The 23,342-nt window shown below is 40.2% G+C and overlaps 1 protein-coding gene across 1 annotated transcript; it reads left to right on the top strand.

Annotated features, from left to right (window-relative positions):
- The first annotated feature begins 3,155 nt into the window (after positions 1-3,155).
- Positions 3,156-23,001, top strand: znf281a (zinc finger protein 281a). Its single transcript, XM_017705593.2, has 7 exons — positions 3,156-3,313; positions 12,460-13,001; positions 17,815-17,916; positions 19,123-19,246; positions 19,975-20,058; positions 20,184-20,302; positions 21,304-23,001. Exons 2-7 carry the CDS (start codon positions 12,549-12,551, stop codon positions 22,999-23,001), a joined length of 2,580 nt encoding a protein of 859 aa, XP_017561082.1. The 5' UTR covers positions 3,156-3,313; positions 12,460-12,548.
- The last annotated feature ends 341 nt before the right edge of the window (positions 23,002-23,342 follow it).

The raw sequence follows: 23,342 nt of genomic DNA on the forward strand, positions 1-23,342 counted from the left end.
ACTTTTTGGTAAAAACTCAACTCGTCATGTTTGGAGGAAGAAGAATGCTGAGTTGCATCCATACCTACTGTGAAGCATGGGGGTGGAAACATCTTGCTTTGGAGCTGTTTTTCTGCAAAGGGGACAGGACGACTGATCCGTGTTAAGGGAAGAATGAACGGGGCCATGTATTGTGAGATTAAGTCAAAACCTCCTTCCATCAGTGAGAGCATTGAAGATGGAACGTGGCTGGGTCTTCCAGCATGACAATGATCCCAAGCACACCGCTCGGGCAATGAAGGAGTGGCTCCGTAAAAAGCATTTCAAGGTCCTGGAGTGGCCTAGCCAATCGCCAGACCTCAATGCATTTGTGGAGGGAGTTGAAAGTCCATGTTGCCCAGCAACAGCCCCAAAACATCACTGCTCTAGAGGAGATCTGCACGGAGGAATGGGCCAAAATACGAGCTACAGTGTGTGCAAACCTGGTGAAGACTTGCAGGAAACATTTGAGTTCTGTCATTGCCAACAAAGGTTATGTTACCCAGTATTGAGTTGAACTTTTGTTATTGACCAAATACTTATTTTCCACCATAATTTACAAATAAATTCTTTAAAAATCCTACAATGTGATTTCCTGGATTTTTTTTTTCTCAATTTGTCTCTCATAGTTGAAGTGTACCTATGATGAAAATTACAGACCTCTCATCTTTCTAAGTAGGAGAACTTGCACAATCAGTAGCTGCCTAAATACTTTTTTGTTCCACTGTAGGTTCACTGGTGGTTTTGAATAGTAAATAAAATGTCTGTTTGTGTAGTAATCATCACCACCACTGATTACTATCTGTATGTTTGTCTCTCTGTCTGTTTCACTTTCTGTTTTCCTTACTGTCCCTCAGGCTGTTTTTCTGTCTCTTTGTCTATTTATCTCTCTTTCTGTCTTGCTCTCTCTTTCTCTCTGTCTCCTTTTCTGCCCATCTTTGTCTCTCACTCTCTTTATCTCTATCTCTCCCTATCTGTCTGCATTTTTCCTGTCTCTTTCTCTGCCAGTCCCTGTGTTTTCTCTGCATCATGCTTCTTTTTCTTTCTGTGTATCTGTTTTCAAGGGGAAATAAACTGATTTTCTGAAGTTCTGTCTAATTTTATAACTCAGATAGAAATATCAATCTCTCTTTCTCACTGTCTCCCCCTCTCTCTTCCTCTCTCTTAGTCCATCTCTCTCTCTTCCTTTCTCGTAGTCAGTCTAACTCTCTCTGTCTCTTTTTCTCTTAGACAGTCTCTCTTTCTATCTGTCAGTCAGTCTCTCTTTTCCTCTCTTAGTCAGTCTCACTTCCTCTATCTCTCTCTGTTATTCTCTCTCTCTGTCTCTGTCTTAGTCCATCTCTCTGTCAGTCTCTCTCTCTCAGTCAGTCTCTCTTTTCCTCTCTTAGTCAGTCTCACTTCCTCTATCTCTGTTATTCTCTCTCTCTGTCTTAGTCCATCTCTCAGTCAGTCTCTCTTTTCCTCTCTTAGTCAGTCTCACTTCCTCTATCTCTCTCTGTTATTCTCTCTCTCTCTCTCTGTCTGTCTTAGTCTATCTCTCTGTCAGTCTCTCTCTCTCTTAGTCAGTTTCTTTCTCTTTCTCAGTCAGTTTTTCTCCTCTCTTATTCTAGCTCTCTCTCTTTCTCTCTCCCTCTCCCTCTGTCTCTCTCTTAGTCTCTTTCTCTCTCCTTCTCTCTCTCTCTTAGTATATCTCTTATTCCCTCTCTTTCTTTCTCAGTCAGTCTCTCACTCTCTTAGTCTGCCTCTCTCTTTTCTTTTCTGAATCACTCTATCTCTCTCTGACAGCCTAAGAGAGAGAAAGACTATCTCTTTCTCTCTTATTCTCTCTTTCTCAGTCAGTCTCTTTTAGTCTCTCCCTCTTTTCCTTTCTTAGTCAGTCTCTGTCTCTCTCTTAGTCTCTCTCTCTCTCTTTCCTTTCTTAGTCTGTCTCTCTCTTAGTATCTCTTTTTCTTTCTTAGTCAGTCAGTCTCTCTCTTAGTCTCTCCCTCTATTTTGCTTTCTTAATCAGTCTGTTTCTCTTAGTCTCTCTCTCTGTTATTCTGTCTTTCTCAGTCAGTCTCTGTCTCTCTCTTAGTCTCTCTCTCTCTCTGTTATTCTGTCTTTCTCAGTCAGTCTCTGCCTCTCTCTTAGTCTATCTCAGATATTCTCTCTTTCTCCTTCTCAGTCAGTCAGTCAGTCTCTCTCTGCCTCTCTCTTAGTCTATGTCTTCCTTTCTTCGTCAGTCTGTCTCTCTCTTAGTCTCTCGCTCTCTCTCTCTCTGTTATTCTGTCTTTCTCAGTCAGTCTCTGCCTCTCTCTTAGTCTATTTCAGATATTCTCTCTCTTTCTCCTTCTCAGTCAGTCAGTCAGTCTCTCTCTCTCTGTTATTCTGTCTTTCTCAGTCAGTCTCTGCCTCTCTCTTAGTCTATCTCAGATATTCTCTCTTTCTCCTTCTCAGTCAGTCAGTCAGTCTCTCTCTGTCAATCTCTGCCTCTCTCTTAGACTCTGTCTTCCTTTCTTCGTCAGTCTGTCTCTCTCTTAGTCTCTCTCGCTCTCTCTCTCTCTCTGTTATTCTGTCTTTCTCAGTCAGTCTCTGCCTCTCTCTTAGTCTATTTCAGATATTCTCTCTCTTTCTCCTTCTCAGTCAGTCAGTCAGTCTCTCTCTCTCTCTCTCTCTCTCTCTGTTATTCTGTCTTTCTCAGTCAGTCTCTGCCTCTCTCTTAGTCTATCTCAGATATTCTCTCTTTCTCCTCAGTCAGTCAGTCTCTCTCTGTCAATCTCTGCCTCTCTCTTAGTCTCTGTCTTCCTTTCTTCGTCAGTCTGTCTCTCTCTTAGTCTCTCTCGCTCTCTCTCTCTCTTAGTCTATTTCAGATATTCTCTCTCTTTCTCCTTCTCAGTCAGTCAGTCAGTCTCTCTCTCTCTCTCTCTGTTATTCTGTCTTTCTCAGTCAGTCTCTGCCTCTCTCTTAGTCTATTTCAGATATTCTCTCTCTTTCTCCTTCTCAGTCAGTCAGTCAGTCAGTCAGTCAGTCAGTCAGTCTCTCTCTCTCTCTCTCTCTCTCTCTCTCTCTCTCTCTCTCTCTCTCTCTCTCTCTCTCATATCTGTCTCCTCGCGGGACCCGTCCGACTCCCCCGTTACCCACACTCCCCCGCGCCACGGCAACATGGAGGAGCGCAGGCGCTGCGGGAGAGCGATGTTAGGAGCGTGAGGCGAGCAGCGCGCGGGGGAGGCTCCGAGGGACAGAGAGAAAGAACCGGAGAGGAAGAGGAGGAGAGCGGGGGGACGCCAGCGGGACCGCGAGCGGCGGCCATGCGCCGGTAAGTGGCAACGGCGGGGTACGTGCAGGGCTTCGGGACGGCGCGGCGGCGCGAGACAACAAAGCGTTAGCGTTAGCCACTTAGCATCAGACGCTGAACGCTGCACCATTGTGCTCATTCTCTTGACTTTCCTTCTTTTCGTGTTATTTTTTCCCCGCTTGTTTTCCTTCCCCACAGTGTGTTTATCACACTCTCCTCACTTCTTTACCAGCTCTTATGGTGTTGAAGTCGGTTTCCTATTCGCCAGCTTCTTGTGCGTATTTTTCCGTTCCACCTTAAATGGTGCAGCAGTTACATTGTAGCGCTTGGAACTGCTGCACTATTTAAGGTGGACTGGGGAAATATAAAAGAAGCTGGCGAATAGGGAGCCAACTTCAGTCTCTCTCTCTCTCTCTCTCTCTCTCTCTCTCTCTCTCTCTCTCTCTCTCTCTCTCTCTCTCTCTCTCTCTCTCTCTCTCTTTGTGCATGCGTTGTGAGCGCCGTTTATTTATTCTCGCTTTGCGTAGCTTCATTGCAGCTAACGACTTAGCATGGCTGCCTCGGGGCCTCTACGTTGTTGAGTGAGCGGAGTTAAAAATATGCATATGACCCTAACTAAACTCCTTCGCGCCGACACCGGGGCAGTTTTCGGTGCCCTTGCTGCAGTTTTCGCTGCTACACGTTGAACCCGGGAAAGCTCCGGTTGGGTCTGACGGACTAGCTAGCCGAGTTTGGCTAACGCATCCACGGCTGCTATTTACATACCAGCTGCATCAGTCTGCAGTTTCGCACAATGCACAAAGAGCCAAAGCCTCGTCAAGTCCTTTCTTCGCGCTTTCAGACGAAAAGCTGGTCGCTTACAGACGTTTTGGAGTCTGGATTTAGCTCAGATGGTGTGCTAGCCTGTTTCCACTGCTTCTGGTTGATGCATGGTAGGAATCGTTTATTGCTGTTGACTTAAGATGCACGAATAGATTAAGGCTGTGGATAAATGGTTCTTGGGCTGGGAAGTTTCAGTTTGTTGCTCTGTTTGGGATGAAGTGTGATCTATGTAGTTACATCCTTATTTGTCACCATGAACTTCTGTTTTGAGTAGGGGTGAGAAATATGGCAAAATATAACATTCTGATGCTTCAAGACACTCTGTGCATCCCAGCATTGAGCTTTTCAGCTATTAAATGAACATTTAATAAAATGCTGTGTCCACAATGATCTTTATTGAATGTTTGTTTACGTGTACTGAAGTGCACAAAAGGTAATTAAACCTGCTTAATCATAGTTTTCTAAGAAAACGAGTCATTCAGTGTTTAACTACTGATGATATCTGTAAAATGTTCAGATTATATTGCCTGCCTCTATAAGTGCTTTTCTTATTCACTTCTGTGGATTCAGTTGAGCTGAATGAATTGTGGTGAAATGTGACCAGTTCCACGCACAGTTGTCTACTGAAGTAGTAGAAGTTCATGTTGGAGTGAGTGATGGAAAAAGTGGTGGAAGGACAGTCTGCTGAGTGTGTAGGTCACTTTGGGCCAGTAGATAACAGACCGGGCATGCTTGAATTTGCATTGGTGAATGTAAGCTCTTCAGCCTTTGGAGCTAAATAATTCAGCAAGATTGACTGGTTGTTCTTAAGCACATCAATGATGATTCATCTGACTGCATTCACAGCAAAATCCCCAGCGCCTGCAGCGTTTCATTAACACTTACTGCCCATCAGTTTTTGAAATGTATGCATGATTAAACGGTTAAGATGTAAATAACGTCAGTCAGAATGGTCTGACGTGAAGTGCTCCATTCTAGAATCGCAGTCGTTCAGTGGTGTCGATGGGAACCAGACGTCTGAATCGATTGAATGACTATCTATGAGTAAATGGTTACAAATACGCTGCCTGATGCCCTTAACATTGCTTTGTAATAGTTTTGGGTTTGGGTTAAAACTGTCTTTTTATTTATTTATTAAAACAAATGTCCATTCTTAGCAGAAAATCACATGTTTTAAGGCAAAGAGTGTTTCTTTATAGCTATATTATTATATTATATATTATATTATAGAGGGTTTATAGCTATATTACCGTTATCAGCATTGCATATAAAGTTTTCAGAAGACAAATGTAGGTTCATTGGTCATTTTGGATAGTAAATAAACTTATTTTCATGGTAGACTTGGTCACTCTTGGTTCCTATCACCACCACTGTGAAGGAGTCAGAGTTGGGAAGTTTCCTGCATTGCACCGTTTTACATCTAACCACCCTGAATGACATTGTTTACATTACATTTGTGACATACACACATTTTGGAAGATAGTTGGAATTCCCCTGTCAGTTCAGAGGGACACTAGTTCATTCAGATGTGTGGAGATGTGTTAAAATACCATGGATCAGATTTGTTAATGATATCTGTCCAAGCTTCCTTGAGAAAGATCTTGCTCAATTTCCAAAGCTGTGCACAGGATGTAATTGTCGGCCTCTTGTATGGTGTTGGTCTTAACAGGTTCTTAGGCTGACCATGGACTGAACATCTGTGTTTGTGTTGAAAACACCTGCTTAATCCCTAATGTTTAAAATAGAACCCACAGAAAGAACACAAACCAGTTTTTCAGATGGGCATCTGAGTTTAGCCCTTGGCCTTTGTGTATGAAATGTATTTTTTTTTGTGGCCATGACTGAGATTTAACTCAATTAAGCTGTTGGGTGTTTTGTGTTCCTTCATACTTTCTTTGAAGCTCCGTAACTCAGAAATAAAGCACAAAGAATGCTTGTTTTTCAGGATTGCCAGGAAAACACTGGCATGTCAGGCTGGCTTAAAGGGCATCCCAGCCAAAAAAACCTGCACTTTATATGTTCTGTAGCATCACCGGGTTGACAGAATTCATGATTTTGTGATCTTTTGGTGTTTATTTGTCAGTGTTTCCTCACTACAGTACCCAGAGCGCATTGTTAATGTCATATAACTTTAGGGAACCATTAGCTTTTGGCTTTCTTCTCACACTAGAGACTGTTGTGGTGTTGCTGTAGAAGGTGTATATGCATGTTCACAACAGATGTAGCAAAGTTTACATTTTCAGTTTTTGTCCTGAGCCTCCCTTTAATTTTCAACCCGTAGTGTGTGATTTGCTGCAGCACTGTGAAGCAAGGCTCCACCAATAAGCCTTGTATTGCTCACTTGGGTTAAAGCTAGGTTGAAAGAACAACGGCCATCCAGTAGCGCTTATCTGTACCGGTGCGGCTAGCGGTCAGTTTCAAGCTGTGGTCAAACACTGGGCAACAGATCCGCACAAATAGGATGAACAGACAACTAATAGACTGGCTCATTAAGATCCTCGTATGGATCTCGACTGATCATTCAGTCTTTAAACACCATGGATTAGGACTTAACTGATAACATTGTAGCACAAACCTGCAGAGATGTTCAGAGAACTGTTCTAAGAAACTTGCTCCACGCTGCAGTATCTTCAGTTTTTAAGATTTTTTTTTTGAGGTTCTGCTGTTTATTTGAATTTGAAAAATTTGAACATTGAAGACTGTAAAGCACTGCTGAATTAAAATATTGAAGTCATTTAGATTTTTGACCTTGTAAAATAAGACACGCCACATTTTTCCAGTACTGATATTGAAACTAGATACATGCTGATATTAGGATCATGTGGTATCACCTATATAATTACTTGAGAAGTTGATGATTTGACCAATATTTCAAACTGATATTTGATTACATATGCACTGTTTATGCAATGCTGTGAGAATGTCTATGAACTAGGGCTGAACGATTAATTGTTTTTTTTCACAGTTGTAACTTTAAAGAGCACATTTTAACTTCTCTTACATTTTCAACATTATTTTAAGTTTTAGTTTTATGCTAAGGTATGTAACAGAACTGGCAGTCTGGCTTACTACATTCAGCAATCTGCATTTAAGTTGCAGTTGCAGTACTGGTCAGAAAAATTACAATTAGGTGTGTTCCCCAAATTGTTCAACTTTATTTGTAACCCTCTAGAAATAAGTATTATATTTCTGTATTATACTAATCAAAGTAGATGGAGTCCTAGTTTCTACTACTAAATAGTGATTTATTGGTAATCATATCACCAGATGTTCATGAAAAATAGTGGACATTGGCATCAGCCAAAAATTCCCATATTGGTCCATCCCTGATTAAAACTTTCGTTTCTTTTTTTCTGAAAACTACTTTAACTACTTAAACAATTAACTATTTTTAAATGTAGCACTATGTCAGCGTTGGGGATTTGGGGACCTCCCTGGTGGAAAACTGTAATTGCATGCAACTTGTGGAAGAACATTTTGTACTGTAGATTGTACTTCGGACTCCTTCCAAAAGCGGATGTATATAGGTTTTTACAGAATTGGATCAGAATAGTTTTGTTCTTCTGATGGCTAACAAAGCATTTTATGCTGATATTGATGCCGATATGCTTTTTCTGTATACAGTTTTAGCAGCCAATATTATCAGTTGTATTTTTTTTTTTTTTTTTTTTTTTTTTTTTCCCCCTCTTCAAAATCAGTATTAGTAAGTGTTTTCATATTGGCCAGGCTTTACTGTGGATAATCCATCACAGTCAGGTTCAGTCACTTTAAGAAACCTGCATCTGTTAACAGTGAGCATATGCAGGCATCTCATTCAGTTTATTAGATTTGGGATGAAAATGTGGTGTTCTGTAAAGGGGAATTCCAGCATTTTTTCCAAATTTCTGCACAGCTCAGTCATTAAAGGGGAATTCCACTATTTTAAAATAAGATGGCAATAGTCATTTAGAGTGGTTTTATGTGAAATGCTCCTGAGAAACATCAGTTAAGTGCCTCTTAAAGCTCAGTCACAGTTATTTTTGTGAAACAATTCCAAATAAACTCTCCGGTTGTTCTACAGTTGTTTTGAGAATGTTTTGGAGAGGTACATGCAAAATTATACGAAAAATAGTCTGTAACGTTTTTCAGACTTATCATTATTAACGTTACATATAAAAACTCATATGTGTGTAAGTTCACTGCTTGTTTTGAAGTAAAGAAACTGAAAAGAATACCGGGTCAGTGTGTTCTTTTGTCACTCTAAGTGGTTAAGGTGTGAAGTCATTACATGTCGGTACATCACAGGAAGTTATTCGTAACCATGTCACGTAATACGCTGCCTGATGCCTGAGACATTGTTCTTTGGTAGTTTTGAAATTAGAATTTGGCCTAAAATTGGATTGCTGAGATAAATGCAGGGTGTTTTAAGAAAAGAAGAAGAGAAGACAGATTTTTTTTGTGTTTTATTGTTATCACAATGACCTGTAAAGACTACCGAGTTGTTTGGGGTAGAATATAAATATTGCGGTGTAGACATAGAGAATCCTGATTCAGTAAACTCTTCTCTGATGCACTATTTCGCATCAGACCAATCTGAATGGGTTTTGAACAGTGGAATTATCCTTTAAATGGCTTTTTAAACCTTTTTGGTTCTTTATTTTGGAGCTGAGATATTTGCATGAAACTGCTTATCCAGGTTCCAATTTAAGGTTTCGGATTCTTCAGTTTTGTGTATTCTGCAGTTTTAGGCTTCAGGTTGTGTATTGTTGTTTTTCTTCCTGTGTTCCTAACCTATGCTAGTTTTTGTAAATGAGGAATGTGTGAGAACAGCTGAGAGCAGCTGAAGTGTGTGTGTGTGTGTGTGTGTGTGTGTGTGTGTGTGTGTGTGTGTAAGCATGTGTAAGCGTTTCCCTCTCTGTCTGCCTGACCCACCAGCCTGTGTGATTAATGCAGCTAAGCACTTAATGGTTGGATCAAAGAGCGCACGGCTGCCGTCCCTGAGGACCAGTGTGGCCCTGTCGCACAATCTGTGCTCTCAAAGAAAAGCGCTCACGCGCACACCCACCTCCCTGTGTGTCTAAAGTCATTGGGGTTTATTATGCTTCATTATGAAATGTTCTAGTGTCCCAAAAGTGTCAGTTTACCATGCTTAATTAAATACTTTATGATTTTGATACCCTGCACTAGCACTTCATTAGCAGTATTGGCAGATAGAAATCCCTTTCAGGGCTGGGTTCCCACACAGGGAAAACCAAGTCATGGACTATATTTTTCTTTCAGTATAATTCCTGTGTAGTCCAGGTCTAGACTTAATCTATGTCCAAGAGAACAGCCTTAATTTTCAAAAAAGTTTGTACTGTATTATCTTGGAAAGTGCATATATGTATTCATCTCCAGTTGTATGCAAATATTTAAACAACCCACATAAAATGACATTTTTTTCTTCTGTACATGTAAAAGCACAATTGGCATTTTATTTACAGAAGTTAATGTATTCAGAAAAAGACACTTTGCCAAACATACGACACAGTTGGTACTGAATTTTTCCCCCATTGTGATGGTCTCAGCGAATAATTAATTGTATAGTAATTATTAATTGTATAATAATGAATAATTATTGTGCACTAAGCTCCGCAGAAAAAACATCATATTTAACTTATTTCCACATTGAAATTCAGAAAAATATGTAATTCCACAAGGGTGGTTTAAACTTTTGTGTACAACTGTGTATTTAGGAGGCACTAAAATGTTTGGTCAATACTGGCAGGAAAACGTTTTGAAAATATTGTCAGACAATAACAATTAGACCTACAGCAAAGTGTCAAAAAAGACTTTGCAAATATCTTTCATGGTGATGATAATCTGTTCCGTTCTCTCTCCTGCACTGTCCAGGACATATGCGTTCAAACAGTTTGAGCAGCTGCAAACAAACATTGAAAAAGTTGACTATGTGGAACTACTTAAGTTTCTATCAGGGACATTAGACAAGCAGTTCATCATTTCTGTTGCATGATGTGGTACAGCACCTAAGAACTTTGATACCATTTGAAAGCATGACATCCAGTTCAGTACATGAAATACAGTTAAACAGTTAAAGTGCAAAATATAACTAGAAAAACTATAACTAAAAAAACAATGTAGTTTATTGCATTGGGTGACAACCGTTCTCATTTGTTGAGTGTGTTTAGTTTTTTATTATGTAAAGTGTTTTTATTTATTCTCAGCTTGTTACGGTTTTCGGTTTCAGTTTTCAGGCCCTTTTCAGAGTTTAGGTCTCGGTTTTGGCCGAGAATTTTGGTCACGTATGCTTTAGTGAGTGCTTTAAAGCGGTCAGTGCAGGCACACTGGGTCTGAGTGCTGTGGATGGTCTGTATCACTTGCATGTGTGAGATGCTCTGAAACTGATTTTCTTTCTCAAATTTTTTTTTTTCATGATTTTATAGTTTGATTGAATATGACCAATCTCATGATTCTGGCTTCAAGTTATTTTACAGTTGTGCAGTTCTTCACTTTATTTTTGCTGTGTGAATGGTGTGATTCATTGTAATATCGGTATCAGCAGATATTTGCTTTAACAAATTGCCATTGGACAGATGTTTAGATATGTCTGATATTTTAAACTGATATTTGGTGATGTCTTTTGTATTTGGAAAGGGCATAATGTTAAGATGTCAATGGGCTATGATGGCAGAGAAAGAATGATGTTGGTCTTTTCTGTCAAGAGATTTAAAAAAAAATGAGTTTTTCTTTGGTTCAATTTCAGTTTGATGGGACTAAATTACCATTAGCTGGATCTCTGTTATGCACTTATATATAAAATAACATGTATATTTCTAATCTGGAGAGATGTCATATTTCAGAATTCCCCCAAATGTTTCATTGTTATCTCCAATTGCTTATAATCTTGACCTTCCCCATCCGTTCTTGAATATAGGACTCTCTAGATGGAATTATCCAAATATCTTTTATTTTCAGGCAAAATTTTGAAATCTTTCTCACAGATTCAAGAGCAGTTTGGTCTTTTAAAGACTTTTTAAAATACTTGCAGATTCAACATTTTCTCCAATCCTTGTAAGATGCAGGTAAACTGAGAATAGAGCTGACTGAGATAGAGGAGCTTCTGGATGGGCACCGTGGCCTGAAAGGACTTGTATCAAAAATATATAACCTATTGTCTGGGGTATGTACATTTTCTGTACCTTACCTCAGGGGTATGTGGGAGTGAGATCTGGGCATGAACATAAGTGGTGATGACAGGAAATTGATTTGGGAAGGCTTACAGTCTAGAGTATGCTCGACATCTCTTCATGAGATTAATTTTATCAATAAAACTTGTTACGCCAGTTCGCCTCCATAAGATCTCCTTAGATTGCTTAAATCTTTGCTTCAAATGTAAACGGGAAAGAGGTACATATATGCACTGCTTTTGGTTATGTGACAAGATGCAGTTTTACTGGAAGGGGATCCACTGTGAACTTGAAACAATATTGAAAGTTCGCCTAGTCTTCTCTCCTGCTTTGTTCCTATTAAACTTTGATGTGGAATCTGTACTTGATTATAAAACAAAGCACTTGTTTATATTAGTATCTTTACTTTTATCATGTCCACTGCTAACCGTTAGTATGTATGTTCCAAGGTATCTGCGAACCTGATTGTGTGCAAATAAAATGTTAATTGTAAAACACATACATATAAATACAGGGAAACACTTTTTACATAGCATATCTCTACTATTACAACAAAGACAAACTTAATGTTTTTTGCATTTTTTCCACTATAAAGTCAAACCTTGCAAACATTAAATCACTTATTAGCTTGTTTAAAAAAAAAACCATTGCTGCAAGTTGGTGATAACATCTGCAGGACCCATTTGTTTACTATTTTGATTGAGATGTCTTTTTACTAATATGAGAAGAGGAATGACATTTAGTGAGACTGAAGAAAGGCAAGGAAAAAAATGAAGTGATATTCAGCAGGTTTTTCTTTTAATATTGCTGCATCAGCGCTTTGGTTTGCTTGTAAATGATATTTTGGTGAAAAATGAAATCGCCTGGAAATGTTCAAATGAAAGGACTGTAGCAACAGAGTCAAGTTACAGAGGCTTTAGGTTGTGAAGGCTGGAATTAGAGAGAGTTCAGAAAATAAATAAATTTTAAAGAGTGGTGTTAATTTATCGTGACTTGTTAATAATGTGAACTTTTACACAATTTATGTATTTAACATTAGATTGCAAAATGGATATATTATTACAGATTTGTGCTTCCTAGAGTTTCCCTTGTTCTTCCTTTTTTAATTGTGTATTTTTCTCTCTCTCTCTCTCTCTCTCTCTCTCTCTCTCTCTCTCTCTCTCTCTCTCTCTCTCTCAGGATGAGAGTGATACCCCTGTGTTGAAGACTCAGTCAGTCTCTGTTCCAATTAGAGAGCCGATCTGCTCTGAGAGCCTTTAGCCACCGCCATGAGCCTCATCCAGGACAAACTCGGCAACGAGTTCCTGCGCTCCAGCGGAGGAATGGATCCTGGCTTCGGCCCAGGCATGCTCATGTTCAGCCACCTGCCCCCGGTGACCAGCTTCACCCGCCTGACCAGCCAGGCAGTCATGGCCGACCTTCAGCCACACGAGATGATCCTGAAGAAGGAGAGGGACTCACCGGACTGTGGAGGAGGACGAGGAGGGGGAGGGGGCTTGGGTGGAGGAGGGCTGGGTGGTGGTGGAGGCATGATGGGAGGTGTAGGTGACTATGTGCATGCCATGGGCATTAAGCAGGAGAAAGTGTCGGAGCATGACTACAGATTACCTCTGTACCCTGGGGGTGGGACTGGAGCTGGAGGGCGGAGTTCAGGAGAGCTGCTGGAGATGTCGCTGGGCAGCCATCAGAACCTGCTGGTGCACGACCTCAGTCTAGGAAATGTAAGTTGTCTACTGTTACATGGCACCAAAACATGAATGAATGAATGTCATCTCAGCTAAAAGTGCGGAAAGTGGCACTCTTATACGCTACAGGCCAAAAATTTTTGAAAGCAGCACTAACGTCATATACATGAACTGTTAAGACATGAAACTGCTGTTTCACTGAAGTGTCAAACTGTACATTTTTCTCAGTCTTCTGGTGATGACGGTGAGTACCCAGAGTGATTGCAGTACTCGAATATTGGCACCTCAGATGGTTGACAAGTACTTGAGTATCCGCACTATTCATGCCTGTGACACAATCCTGTCTGGCCCACAAAAAGTATTTTAAGTTTCTGTAAATATTAGCTTGTTTCACAATGTACTGCATTGCGGACCCCAGAATACACTGTAATGTAATGTGCGTTCTGAGTCTCCCAGCTTAATCATCTATGGGACAGCTGTTACACCTCAGTTCAACACAATTCTACACAATTCCACCCCAGTCATATCACCAAATGCATTTCAGCGGCAATTCAACCAATATATAAAAAATGTACGTCAGCTCAGCAGCTCAGAAACTGAGCCCAAGTCTTAATGAGCTTGTAGCCAAGTAAAAGCAAATAGTTAGCTCCTGGGACTGTTTAAATTTTTTATATTTCAGGTGTCCATGTAATATTTCAAGGTCTAGTACAAGTGCCAATATTTTACTGTTCGAGATTTTGCAAGTTTTGAATAAATAATATCCAGTTTGGGTTATAGCACAACATTTAATAAAAAAAAACAAAACTTTTTTTTTCCCTTCTGGCCCACAGATTTGATTTTTTTTTATTATTATTTTTTTTTTAATACAACCCTGTTACTGGTTGTTTGACACCCCTGAGCTGAAATTAGACAGCAGAAATGATGCATTGGATGTTTGCAGATTTACTGTACTCCTGTACAATATTTTTGAAATTTTGTAAGGTCTTGTATCTAGTGCTGGGAAATATGATGATATTTGTGATAAATTATGTCACAGTATGCTTTTCTGAGCATATCATGGATATCGTCAGTATTTAAACACTTACCAACTCCATGGTTGGTTACCAAGAGATCATAATTAGTCCTATTAATTGGATTTAGTGCTGCATGTTTTGTGAAATGTTGAATACAGATTATATTTTTTTCATTTTTGTTTAATGAGGAGCTACTTTGTTTTTCAGTTGTCAGGAAAAAAATAACAATTGACCTTGTGTATCACTAATTTTTTAAATGGCTTTTTTAAAGTATATGTTTTAAAATGTTGACATTATCTGGTTACTACTGAAGTACTTCTGAGTGATGAGCTGCTTTAAGTCTCGTTATCTGAAGTGATTGTTGTCCTTGCGTGATGTTATCACCTTTTTTATTTATTTGTCTCGGCCTGCCTTGACAAATATAGTCAAAAATAGAGCTTTCAGAAGCTTTCTGCTGTGCCCTAATAAAATAAAGTAAAATTTTTTTTAATATGAAAATACGAACTAATTGAGTTGAAGTCATAATGGACCAACTAATCAGTTATGAAAATAGATGTTAGTTACAGCCCAATTAACAAGAAATTTCCCAAATAATTTTGATCTACTTTTCTTGGTCTGTTCTTTACAAAAAAACTAACATATGATACATAAGAAGATACATTTTTATGCATATATCCAAAATAAAAGCATTTTCTCATGTGGTTTTAAGGTCTTTTAGGCCTGTAATTTGAGGAGTTATATGACTGACGACATCTTGCAGACAACACATTTTTTTGGACAATGAAAATGCAAAATTTTGTTCACCCATTACATTTTTTTTTGCTAACTTTCACTGGTGACAACACGGTGACCCCCAGTCACCTCACTACTAGTCACCTCTGCTGTTGGCATGATGATGATAAAGACGACGAGGCAGCGAGTAGAACATTTTCACCGATGCTTAAAGGATCTTTTAATGCTGAAAGGAGTTTCTAAAATCTGCTCAAACGGAGCTACAGACTTTTGAGTCATAGCCTGTAGAAGCGCACGCTTCTGAATGAAGTGATGTAGCTCTTCACGCTACTTTCAGTTTTGCAAAACACACACATTCATTTATTTATTTATTTATTAATATAAATAAATAAATAAATTTTAAAAAACTATAAAATATTTAATATATTCATTCTGCCAGTAAATATATTTTAATATCAGCATTCAGGCCCAAAAAATTTGTGCTGGGCTTCAAGCTCTATTTATAAAAAATACATTTAAAATCTTTTAAAAATTTTACTCAGAAAATCGCAGTTAGATATTTCGTAATCTTTCAGCCTCAGTGGACTGGAGTCTGAGGGGTACATTTTTAAACGTTTTTGCCAGTGATTACATACACACTTAAAAAGATGGTTCTTCAGAGTTTTTTTAGTACTATAGAAAATAGAAAATGGTTCTATATAGAACCATGAACACACAAATAATTTGCATGACTAAAGCGTTCTTTTCATCATCTTCTGATTGATGGAGGTAGTGCTGTAGATGGTTCTGAAAAAAAAAGGTTCTCCTATTGTAACAAGTTTGACATTGTAACAACAGAAGAACCATTTTTGGTGCTAAATAGAACCCTTTCCAAAAAAATTCTATATGGAACCATATACAACAGATTTTCCATCAATCTGAAGAACTTTTTCATGAAAACAAAACTTCTATATGGTATTCTAATGGCTCTATATAGAACCATTTACTATATTAAAGAAGCTTTGAAGAACAGTCTTTTTAAGTGTGTACTATAATAAGCTCTCATTATAAAAGAAGTGAGGACAGTTTATGAGAAATGTGTTGCTTCTATTTGTGGTATTGAGAGAATGATTTTGTCCTAAACATTAGTAATTAATAAATAAGTTGGAGGATGCAGTCAGACATTTTTGAATGGTAATGTTTGTATTAAAGCACATTTTAGTGTTACTGTTTGGTCTGTGCTTCCACAGCTTGGCTTTGGCCCACGTATGTTGTTGTGGAGCTGTAGTAGGTCTGAAGCTCAGCTTGTAGCAAAGCAGTAAATCTAGATTTGAGCCGGAGCTGTTAAGTATAAACCTCACTGTCTGAGAATAATGTTGCTGTCCAGCTTCTGTTAGCGTGAATGAGGGAATGAAGTAGGTTTGGCTGGGAAGGCAGTGACATGTAGAAGCATGCAGACAGATCACACATCCTCAGACCACCAGCCTGCATGCTGGGAGCGAGAAACTTTTGGCAAGCCTGTGAGAACACAAATTGGATGATTATCTGTTCCATCGCTGTAAAGATTTTTTTTCCAATGGCCTCTGCTGGCTCATGGGCAGCTGAGAGAAAATTACTCAGAGGCTCTGAGACTGCGGCACCTGTGTCTTTGTGCTGTAGCCGCTGGCAGCTGACTAATTGTTCACATTTGTAAAAAGGAATAAGTTTTTTGTTCGTTATTTGCTCACTCAGCCTGCAGTGTTTCTCTTCAGGGACACAGAGTTTTGTTAATTGTGATCAGTGTGATGTTTGGTATTTTCTCCTCGGCTCTTCTTCGAGCAGAGCTGTAGCCGTTAGTTGGAGAGTTATGTGGTTATTTTTCCATTCGACTCAGGCTGGAGTGGAGGAGGAAATGAACCTGGGTTTGTTTTGGCTAGAGCCGAGCCTAATTTAATCCAGAAAACTTCTGATATTTCATCTCTCTCGCTCCCTCTCTCTACCTCTTTCTCTCTCTGTTCCATCTCCCTTTTTCTCTCTTCTCTTTCCTCTTTTGTTTCATTCTCTTTTTCTGCCTTTTCCTTATCTTTCTTTTTCCTTTTTCATCCCATCATCCTCATTCTGTCTTTTTATTTATTTCCCTCTCCTTTTTTCTTTCTCTTCCCCTCTTTCTCTGCTCTCTTTTTCCTTTTTTCTCTTGTTTTTGTCTCATTCTTGTCTTTTTTGTCTTTCCCCTTTCTGTTTCTTTGCTCACTCTGCTTGTTTTCTTAGTTATCTTTTATTTTCTTCATTTGATTTCTTTTTCTTTCATTCCTTTTCCACTGCCTGCTTCTCTGCTCAGTCTTTAGTTATTTCTTTGTCTTACTTGCTTTCATCTTTGTCTTTTTCTTTTGACCACTGCCTACTTCTTCTGTCTGTTTTTCTTCACTTTCTTCATTTTCTTTCATTTGTTTTTTTTTTTTCTTTTTGTCCCTACTACCTGCTTCTCTTCTCACTCCTTTCTTTAGTCTTCTCTCTTCTGTTTATTCTTTCTTTCTTTTTTTCTTTTCTTTCTTTTTCATTAATGTTCTCTTTTTTTTCTTCTCTACTCTTTTCTCTATTGCTTTCTTGCGTTCTTTCTTTCTGCTCTTGGTCATAGTGTCGCGCTGAGGTTAAGTATTGGGTGGTATATTGTGATCTGTATTTGAATCATGGTGCTGTTTTAAAGGCCATGGATGAAATGAACGTCATTAATTCGAGCCGCCCTTTGTTTCGTGCTCCTCGTGCGGTGGGAGCAGTTTGATTATTCAGGGTTTAGAGATGGAGTCTGCAGCCTGGCCACTTGCAGCTGCTTAATAATCCAAATGCTCTCTTCCATAGATGGTCGCCAGGCTGAGGAAACTGGCACCGACTCTCAGGGGAAAGATTCAGAGCATCGTAAATAAGAACTTTATCACCGCGCCTTCTGCCTCACGCATACATCGTCCCACACTGTAGGACTCTGAATGACCAAACTAGGTTCTAATCTGGTCTTTGTCTGTTCTGAAGAGAAGGGAAATATTATTACTTATGAGCTGCCAACGTTAAGAGCATTTTGTTTTTCTCCTTCCTGTGCTAATATTTTCTTCTTCTCTCGCTTTCTCTGTTCTTTTCCTTTGTTATCCTCCCAGCTGTCGGGGAGGCTGGGAAAGGATTCCTCTGGGAGGAAAGGTCGAAGGTCAAATGGTGACGGACAGGAGGCCAAGTCACGGAGGAAACGAGCAGAGTCTAAGGTTCAAACACGCACTCTCCTTTTTTTTTTTAGCTTCTTTTTTTTTTCCTTTTTCTGTGCCGTTGATAAGAATCTTCGCCTAATAATTGGCTGATTTTATACTTCACCAATGTCTCTACTGTCTGCTGTGAACAATGCAGGGTGCAGGTTATTAGTGGAGCATTTGATTTGACATTTTAAGTTGGTATTTAATGTATCTGTTGTTTATCCAGAATAACAGTGTTTGGGACACTGGGTTACTGTTTTAATAATATTGCTACTTTTGTCAACCTGCAAGAAAAAAAGTTTTGTAATGTAAACTTGATATTTGTGAGGGGAAGAAAATCCTCAAGGTCAGTTTATTGAAAATAACTGATTTTAATGATTTAATTGAAGTCATTATCTCCGTTTTAGTAAAAACAAAATTCATCATTCAGCGCCAATGCACCAACAGTTATAACAGTACATTTTAAAACTTTTCACCAGAGTTTACATACACACTTAAAATAGGTGATTCTTCAGGGGTTCTGTATTAAAATGAAAAAAGGGTTCTATAGGCAACCATGAACACTGAGACCCCTTTGAGTGATTAAAGGGTTCTTTGCATTGGGACCGGGTTCTTCAGATTGATGGAGGTGGTGCTGTAGATGGTTTTGAAAAGGGTTCTTCGGTTGTACCAAGCTTGACATCCTAAAAATAGAAGAACCCTTTTGGGTGCTATATAGATGCTATATACCTTTCCCAAAAGGTTCTGTGTAAAACAATCTGCAGCACATTTTTTAATCAATCTTTCACGATGCAGAGAACCCTTTATTCATGCAATATTTTGTGGTCCTGTATAGAACCATTTTCTTCACTAAACATCATTTTAAAGCAAGTAATATAATGAGGTCTTATTATGAGAAATAAGTTTGAGCCCTTAAAGAACTAACTTCTTGGTTCTGATCTACAGGAAAAAAATGTCAGCTTTGTAATGTTGTAATGCAAATTTTGTAACAGCGAGTGACAACCTCCAGAGGAGGAAATTATTTTAGCTATTTAGTTAAATGTGGTGGTGGTGGTGGTTGTAGCAGCAGTGGTAGTAGTAGTAGTAACACCTCAGTTTCTATATTTCATAAATGTTTAGGCATCAACTTTGGCAGATGTGTTCACAAAAATACCAATATTGACTAGCACAATTCCTGTTTTCATGCATCTTCCCTGATTGTGTCTAATTTCCTGTATCTAGTCTATGATGCTGGATCCAGACGGAGGGAGCCTGTCTCCCAGCTCCAAACCGCACATCTGTGAGCACTGCAGCGCAGCCTTCCGCAGCTCCTACCACCTCCGCAGACATGTACTCATACACACAGGTTAGTACACCATACTGACTTTTCATTGGCTGAGTGTGACTCCAGTACAGTGTTATTGTTTGGTACCAATAATTAGGTTTGGTTGGATTTGGTTAGCATAATTAATAGAATGACTAGTTAGATAGAACTCCCAGTCAGTGATTAGAGGGTCCACCCTTTTTTTTTTTCTTTTTTTTTTTTAAACAATAAACTGAACGGCCAGTTCCAAAGCACACAGGCATGTCTCAAATCTTCTCTGTCCTGAACTGCTAGTCTATAAAAACGCTTAAGGCTCTTCTCTCTCTGTGTTGTTTATAAAACGCATGACTCTGTAGTTAAATGTATGGAGCAGTTACTGCTGCTGTCACAACAAACCTGTGTCATGTGGGGATTTTTAAGGAATTACTAATGATGAACTCCATGAGTTTGAACAGCTTTGCAGTGAGCCAAGCTGGTTCACCAATCAGCAGTTGTTAGCTGTTTTGCTAGCATCCTACTGCCTGACATGTCAGTTGTCGAAAAATGGGAAGATACTAGTTTTAGTTGTTGCTCTTTTTTCAGTGATGTAATACATTAGAAACATTTAAGCAGTTTTATTTCCTTCACTCGTGTGTTATTGTTTGCATTTGCAGCTACAGACTGCTAAATAGTATGTCATCTCCTACGCTTCTACTTATTAATCATAGATTCTGAATTTTTGAGTAAGAGGTTTGGTGGGCACTTACCTGTACTGCTGTTCACTCCTCCAGGTGAAAGGCCTTTCAGGTGTAATCAGTGTAACATGAGCTTCATTCAGAAATACCTCCTACAGAGACACGAGAAGATCCACAGTGGTAAGACTTTTGCTAACTTTCTTTTTCTCTATTCATTCTAATTGAATCTGCTTTTAAATCCAGTTTTCTAAACTTTCTTTTTTTTTACCTTAATCTGACCTTAATCAAATGTTTTCTTCTTTCAGGAGAGAAGCCTTTTAGCTGTGATCAGTGCAACATGCGCTTCATTCAGAAGTACCACATGGAGAGACACAAAAGAACTCACAGTGGAGAAAAGCCATACAAGTGTGATACCTGCCAACAGGTTAGCCTCAGCTCCATCAGGCATGACAGACCCTAGTAGATAACTATCAGTATATTCTTTACAACACCAAATCTGTTAAGTTTAGAGATTAACTATTAAAGAAAAGTTTGGAAAGAAAAAAAACTTTTCACCAACTACTGATAGAGCTGATGCATTGAGACGTGCTTGCTGTCTGGAGTTTGCACTGGAGCTCTGAGGCTAATATAGATAATAAGCAATGGAAGTCTTACCAATTTAAATTTGTTCTGACATAACCTACTGTCATTAGTCACAGTTGATCAGCAAGCCTAAAATTAATCATGTAACCCCTTTAAAAATTGAGTATAAAATGGATAGTATAAAATATTTAAAAATAAATTTTGTATAGATGGCTAGAAACTATTCATGATCTTATGACCAAAAATGGAAAAGTTTGGAAAGATTGGAATATAATGTTATGGGCTACTAAAAGTTTAAAATTTTACTGTTGCATTCACCTCTCAGTACTAGCCCAAGAAAGAATGTAAATCAGGGGTGCACAGCTCTGGGCCTGGAGGACCGGTGTCCAGAACAGTTTGGAGGTTCCCTGCTCAAACACACCTACTTAAACTGGCAATTAACAGAGAAGTGTGATCAGGTGTGTGTGTGAGCAGGTAAATCACCAAACTGTGCTGGACACCAGCCCTCCAGGACTGGAGTTGTGCACCCCTGATGTAAATGCTTTGATCTGGACTATGTTTGGCTCTCCATTTTTCCTTTTTTGACATGATTTGAAAATGCCTTTTGCATGATTAATGGACAAAAAGAAACGGCCAGATATTACCCTGAGAAATGTCTGGTTTCATTGACTTACGTTAGGAATAATGTAGGTTTTTTTTTCTTTCTCCTGTGAAGTTATTATAAGATTTTCTTCCGACAGCGACTTTGTGTACTGATATGCTCTCATTAAGTGTCATCAGACTTTCTCTGTTAGGAAAGTAACTTGTGTAACTTCTGTTCTTCTTGCCCCCCCCCCCACATAGTATTTTTCCAGGACGGATCGGTTGTTGAAGCACAAGCGTACGTGCGGAGATCCCATCAAGAAGGGCCTGGATGGTGGGGAACTGGAGCTGGGCACTGAGGCCGACGGGGGGCACGGCAGCTACGGAATCACTCAGGGAAACACGGCCACCCCCGGCCGGAAACGGGGCAAGTCCAAAAATGCTGGCGAGGGGGGTAAACGCAAGAGGGCAACGGGGTCTTTGGGGCCCTCACATAGTCAGGGGATGGAGGGGTACAATCTACATGACTTCAGCACTGTGGAGAACCATGGCGGGGTGTCATTATCGTCGTCTTCAGCAGCAGGAGCAACCCAGCCTGGGCCCAGCATGCATGGGGAACATGGCCGGGCACCTAAAATGGCCTTCAAGAAGGGGAATAGGAAGGGCTTGGAGAAAAATGGTAATGCCCCAGGTCAGCCCAAGCCTGGTAACATGGAGCTGGACAGCATGGGCCTTCTCCAGGTTCCAGGGCCCAAAGCAGGGCCTACCAGCAGCAGCAACTATGATGATGCCATGCAGTTCCTGAAGAAGCGACGGTACCTGCACGCAGCCAATAATGGAGTGGGAGGGGCAGGAGGTGGAGCCTCTGAGTATGATGTGAGTGTAACCCACCTTCAGCCCCAGCCAACTGTCATTCAAGGTGTTGTCTCTGGGGTGATGGATGGTGATGCCTCCTTGGGGCTGCTCGACTCCTCCCCTTTGGCTGACATCAAGCAGGACAAGTCCGGCATCCCGGATGAAGTTCTGCAAAGCTTGCTGGACCACTATGCCCACAAGCCTGACGTGACTTTTGATCTGTCTGACCCTCATCCTGTGGAGCTCCAGGCAGGGTCTGCAGATGGCCAGGACCCTCTGGGCCATGACGAAGACCCTGCGAGTCCTGGGGGTGGAGACAAAACAGCCATCATGCATGAGTATTCTCGCTTCCTTTTGCAGGCACTCGAAAGGACCAGCCATAGTAGCGGCTTCTCTTTAGGCCCAGTTCTGGGGCCTTCCTCCAGCACTGCTGGACCTTTTTCTGGTCCTGCAGCGCTCCTTTCAGACAAGCACGTGTACACCACTTCGCCTCTGGAGTACTCCTTCGGGCAGCCTGTTTCGTCCTCCTCCTCTCCTTCCCTCACCTCCTCTGTGCCAAAGTCCCACTTTGGGCTGTTAGGAGGTTCCTCGCCTTCACAGGGTTTCCACCTGTCTGGCCTGGAGCCCTCAACCCACTCCCAGTCCCAGCAGCAGCTTACGCCGTCCCAGGAGCTCACAGAGCAGCTGGAGAAGCAGCATGTCTCCCCACCTCCGCCGCCACAGACTGCTAATGCCAATGCCTACCAGATCCAACCGCCGCCTACAGACCTCGGGGCCCAGAAAGAGCCCCAGGGTCCCAAAAATGGAGCCACCACCACCGCTGGTGGTTTTCCTTTAGTCGCAACTGCTGCTTCCCAGGATACCTTGGCCAGTCTGGACCCTGCCAAGGGCTCCTACCAGATCGAGAACTTTGCGCAGGCGTTCGGGGCGCAGTTCAAAGGCGGGCGGCGGCCACTGGGTTTCGGCACTGATCCGGGGGGAGAGGTGGAGCACCGTATCCAGACGCCTGTCTCCGAATTCTCAGGGTATAGCAGCCTCTTGGCTGACGTGAGCAACCCAGTCAGCGCAGGCCCCAAAACCCCACCAAGCCAAAGCTACAACTGAACAGGCTGCAGAGCTTACATCTGTTATGTTTTTCTGTTTTTAAATCTTTTTTTTTTTTTTATTAGACTTGTTTTGTATCGTTGTTGTTGTTGTTGTTACTACTATTATTATTATTATTATTATTATTGTTGTTGTTATTATTGTTAATTATTATTATTATTATTATTTAGTTCTATTTTATTGTTTTTGTTTTCTATTTTTTTGTAATTATCTCACTGCCATTCATATTTACCGTAAAATTTCAGTGCTTGGCCTGCGAGGCCAAACAGAAATGCAATTTTTTGAGTTTGTTTTTCCCCTTCTTTCCATTTTGTGAAAAAAAATATTTTCCCTTACTCTTT

This window comes from Pygocentrus nattereri, chromosome 14 (assembly GCF_015220715.1).
Source record: "Pygocentrus nattereri isolate fPygNat1 chromosome 14, fPygNat1.pri, whole genome shotgun sequence".
Taxonomy (NCBI): Eukaryota; Metazoa; Chordata; class Actinopteri; order Characiformes; family Serrasalmidae; genus Pygocentrus; species Pygocentrus nattereri.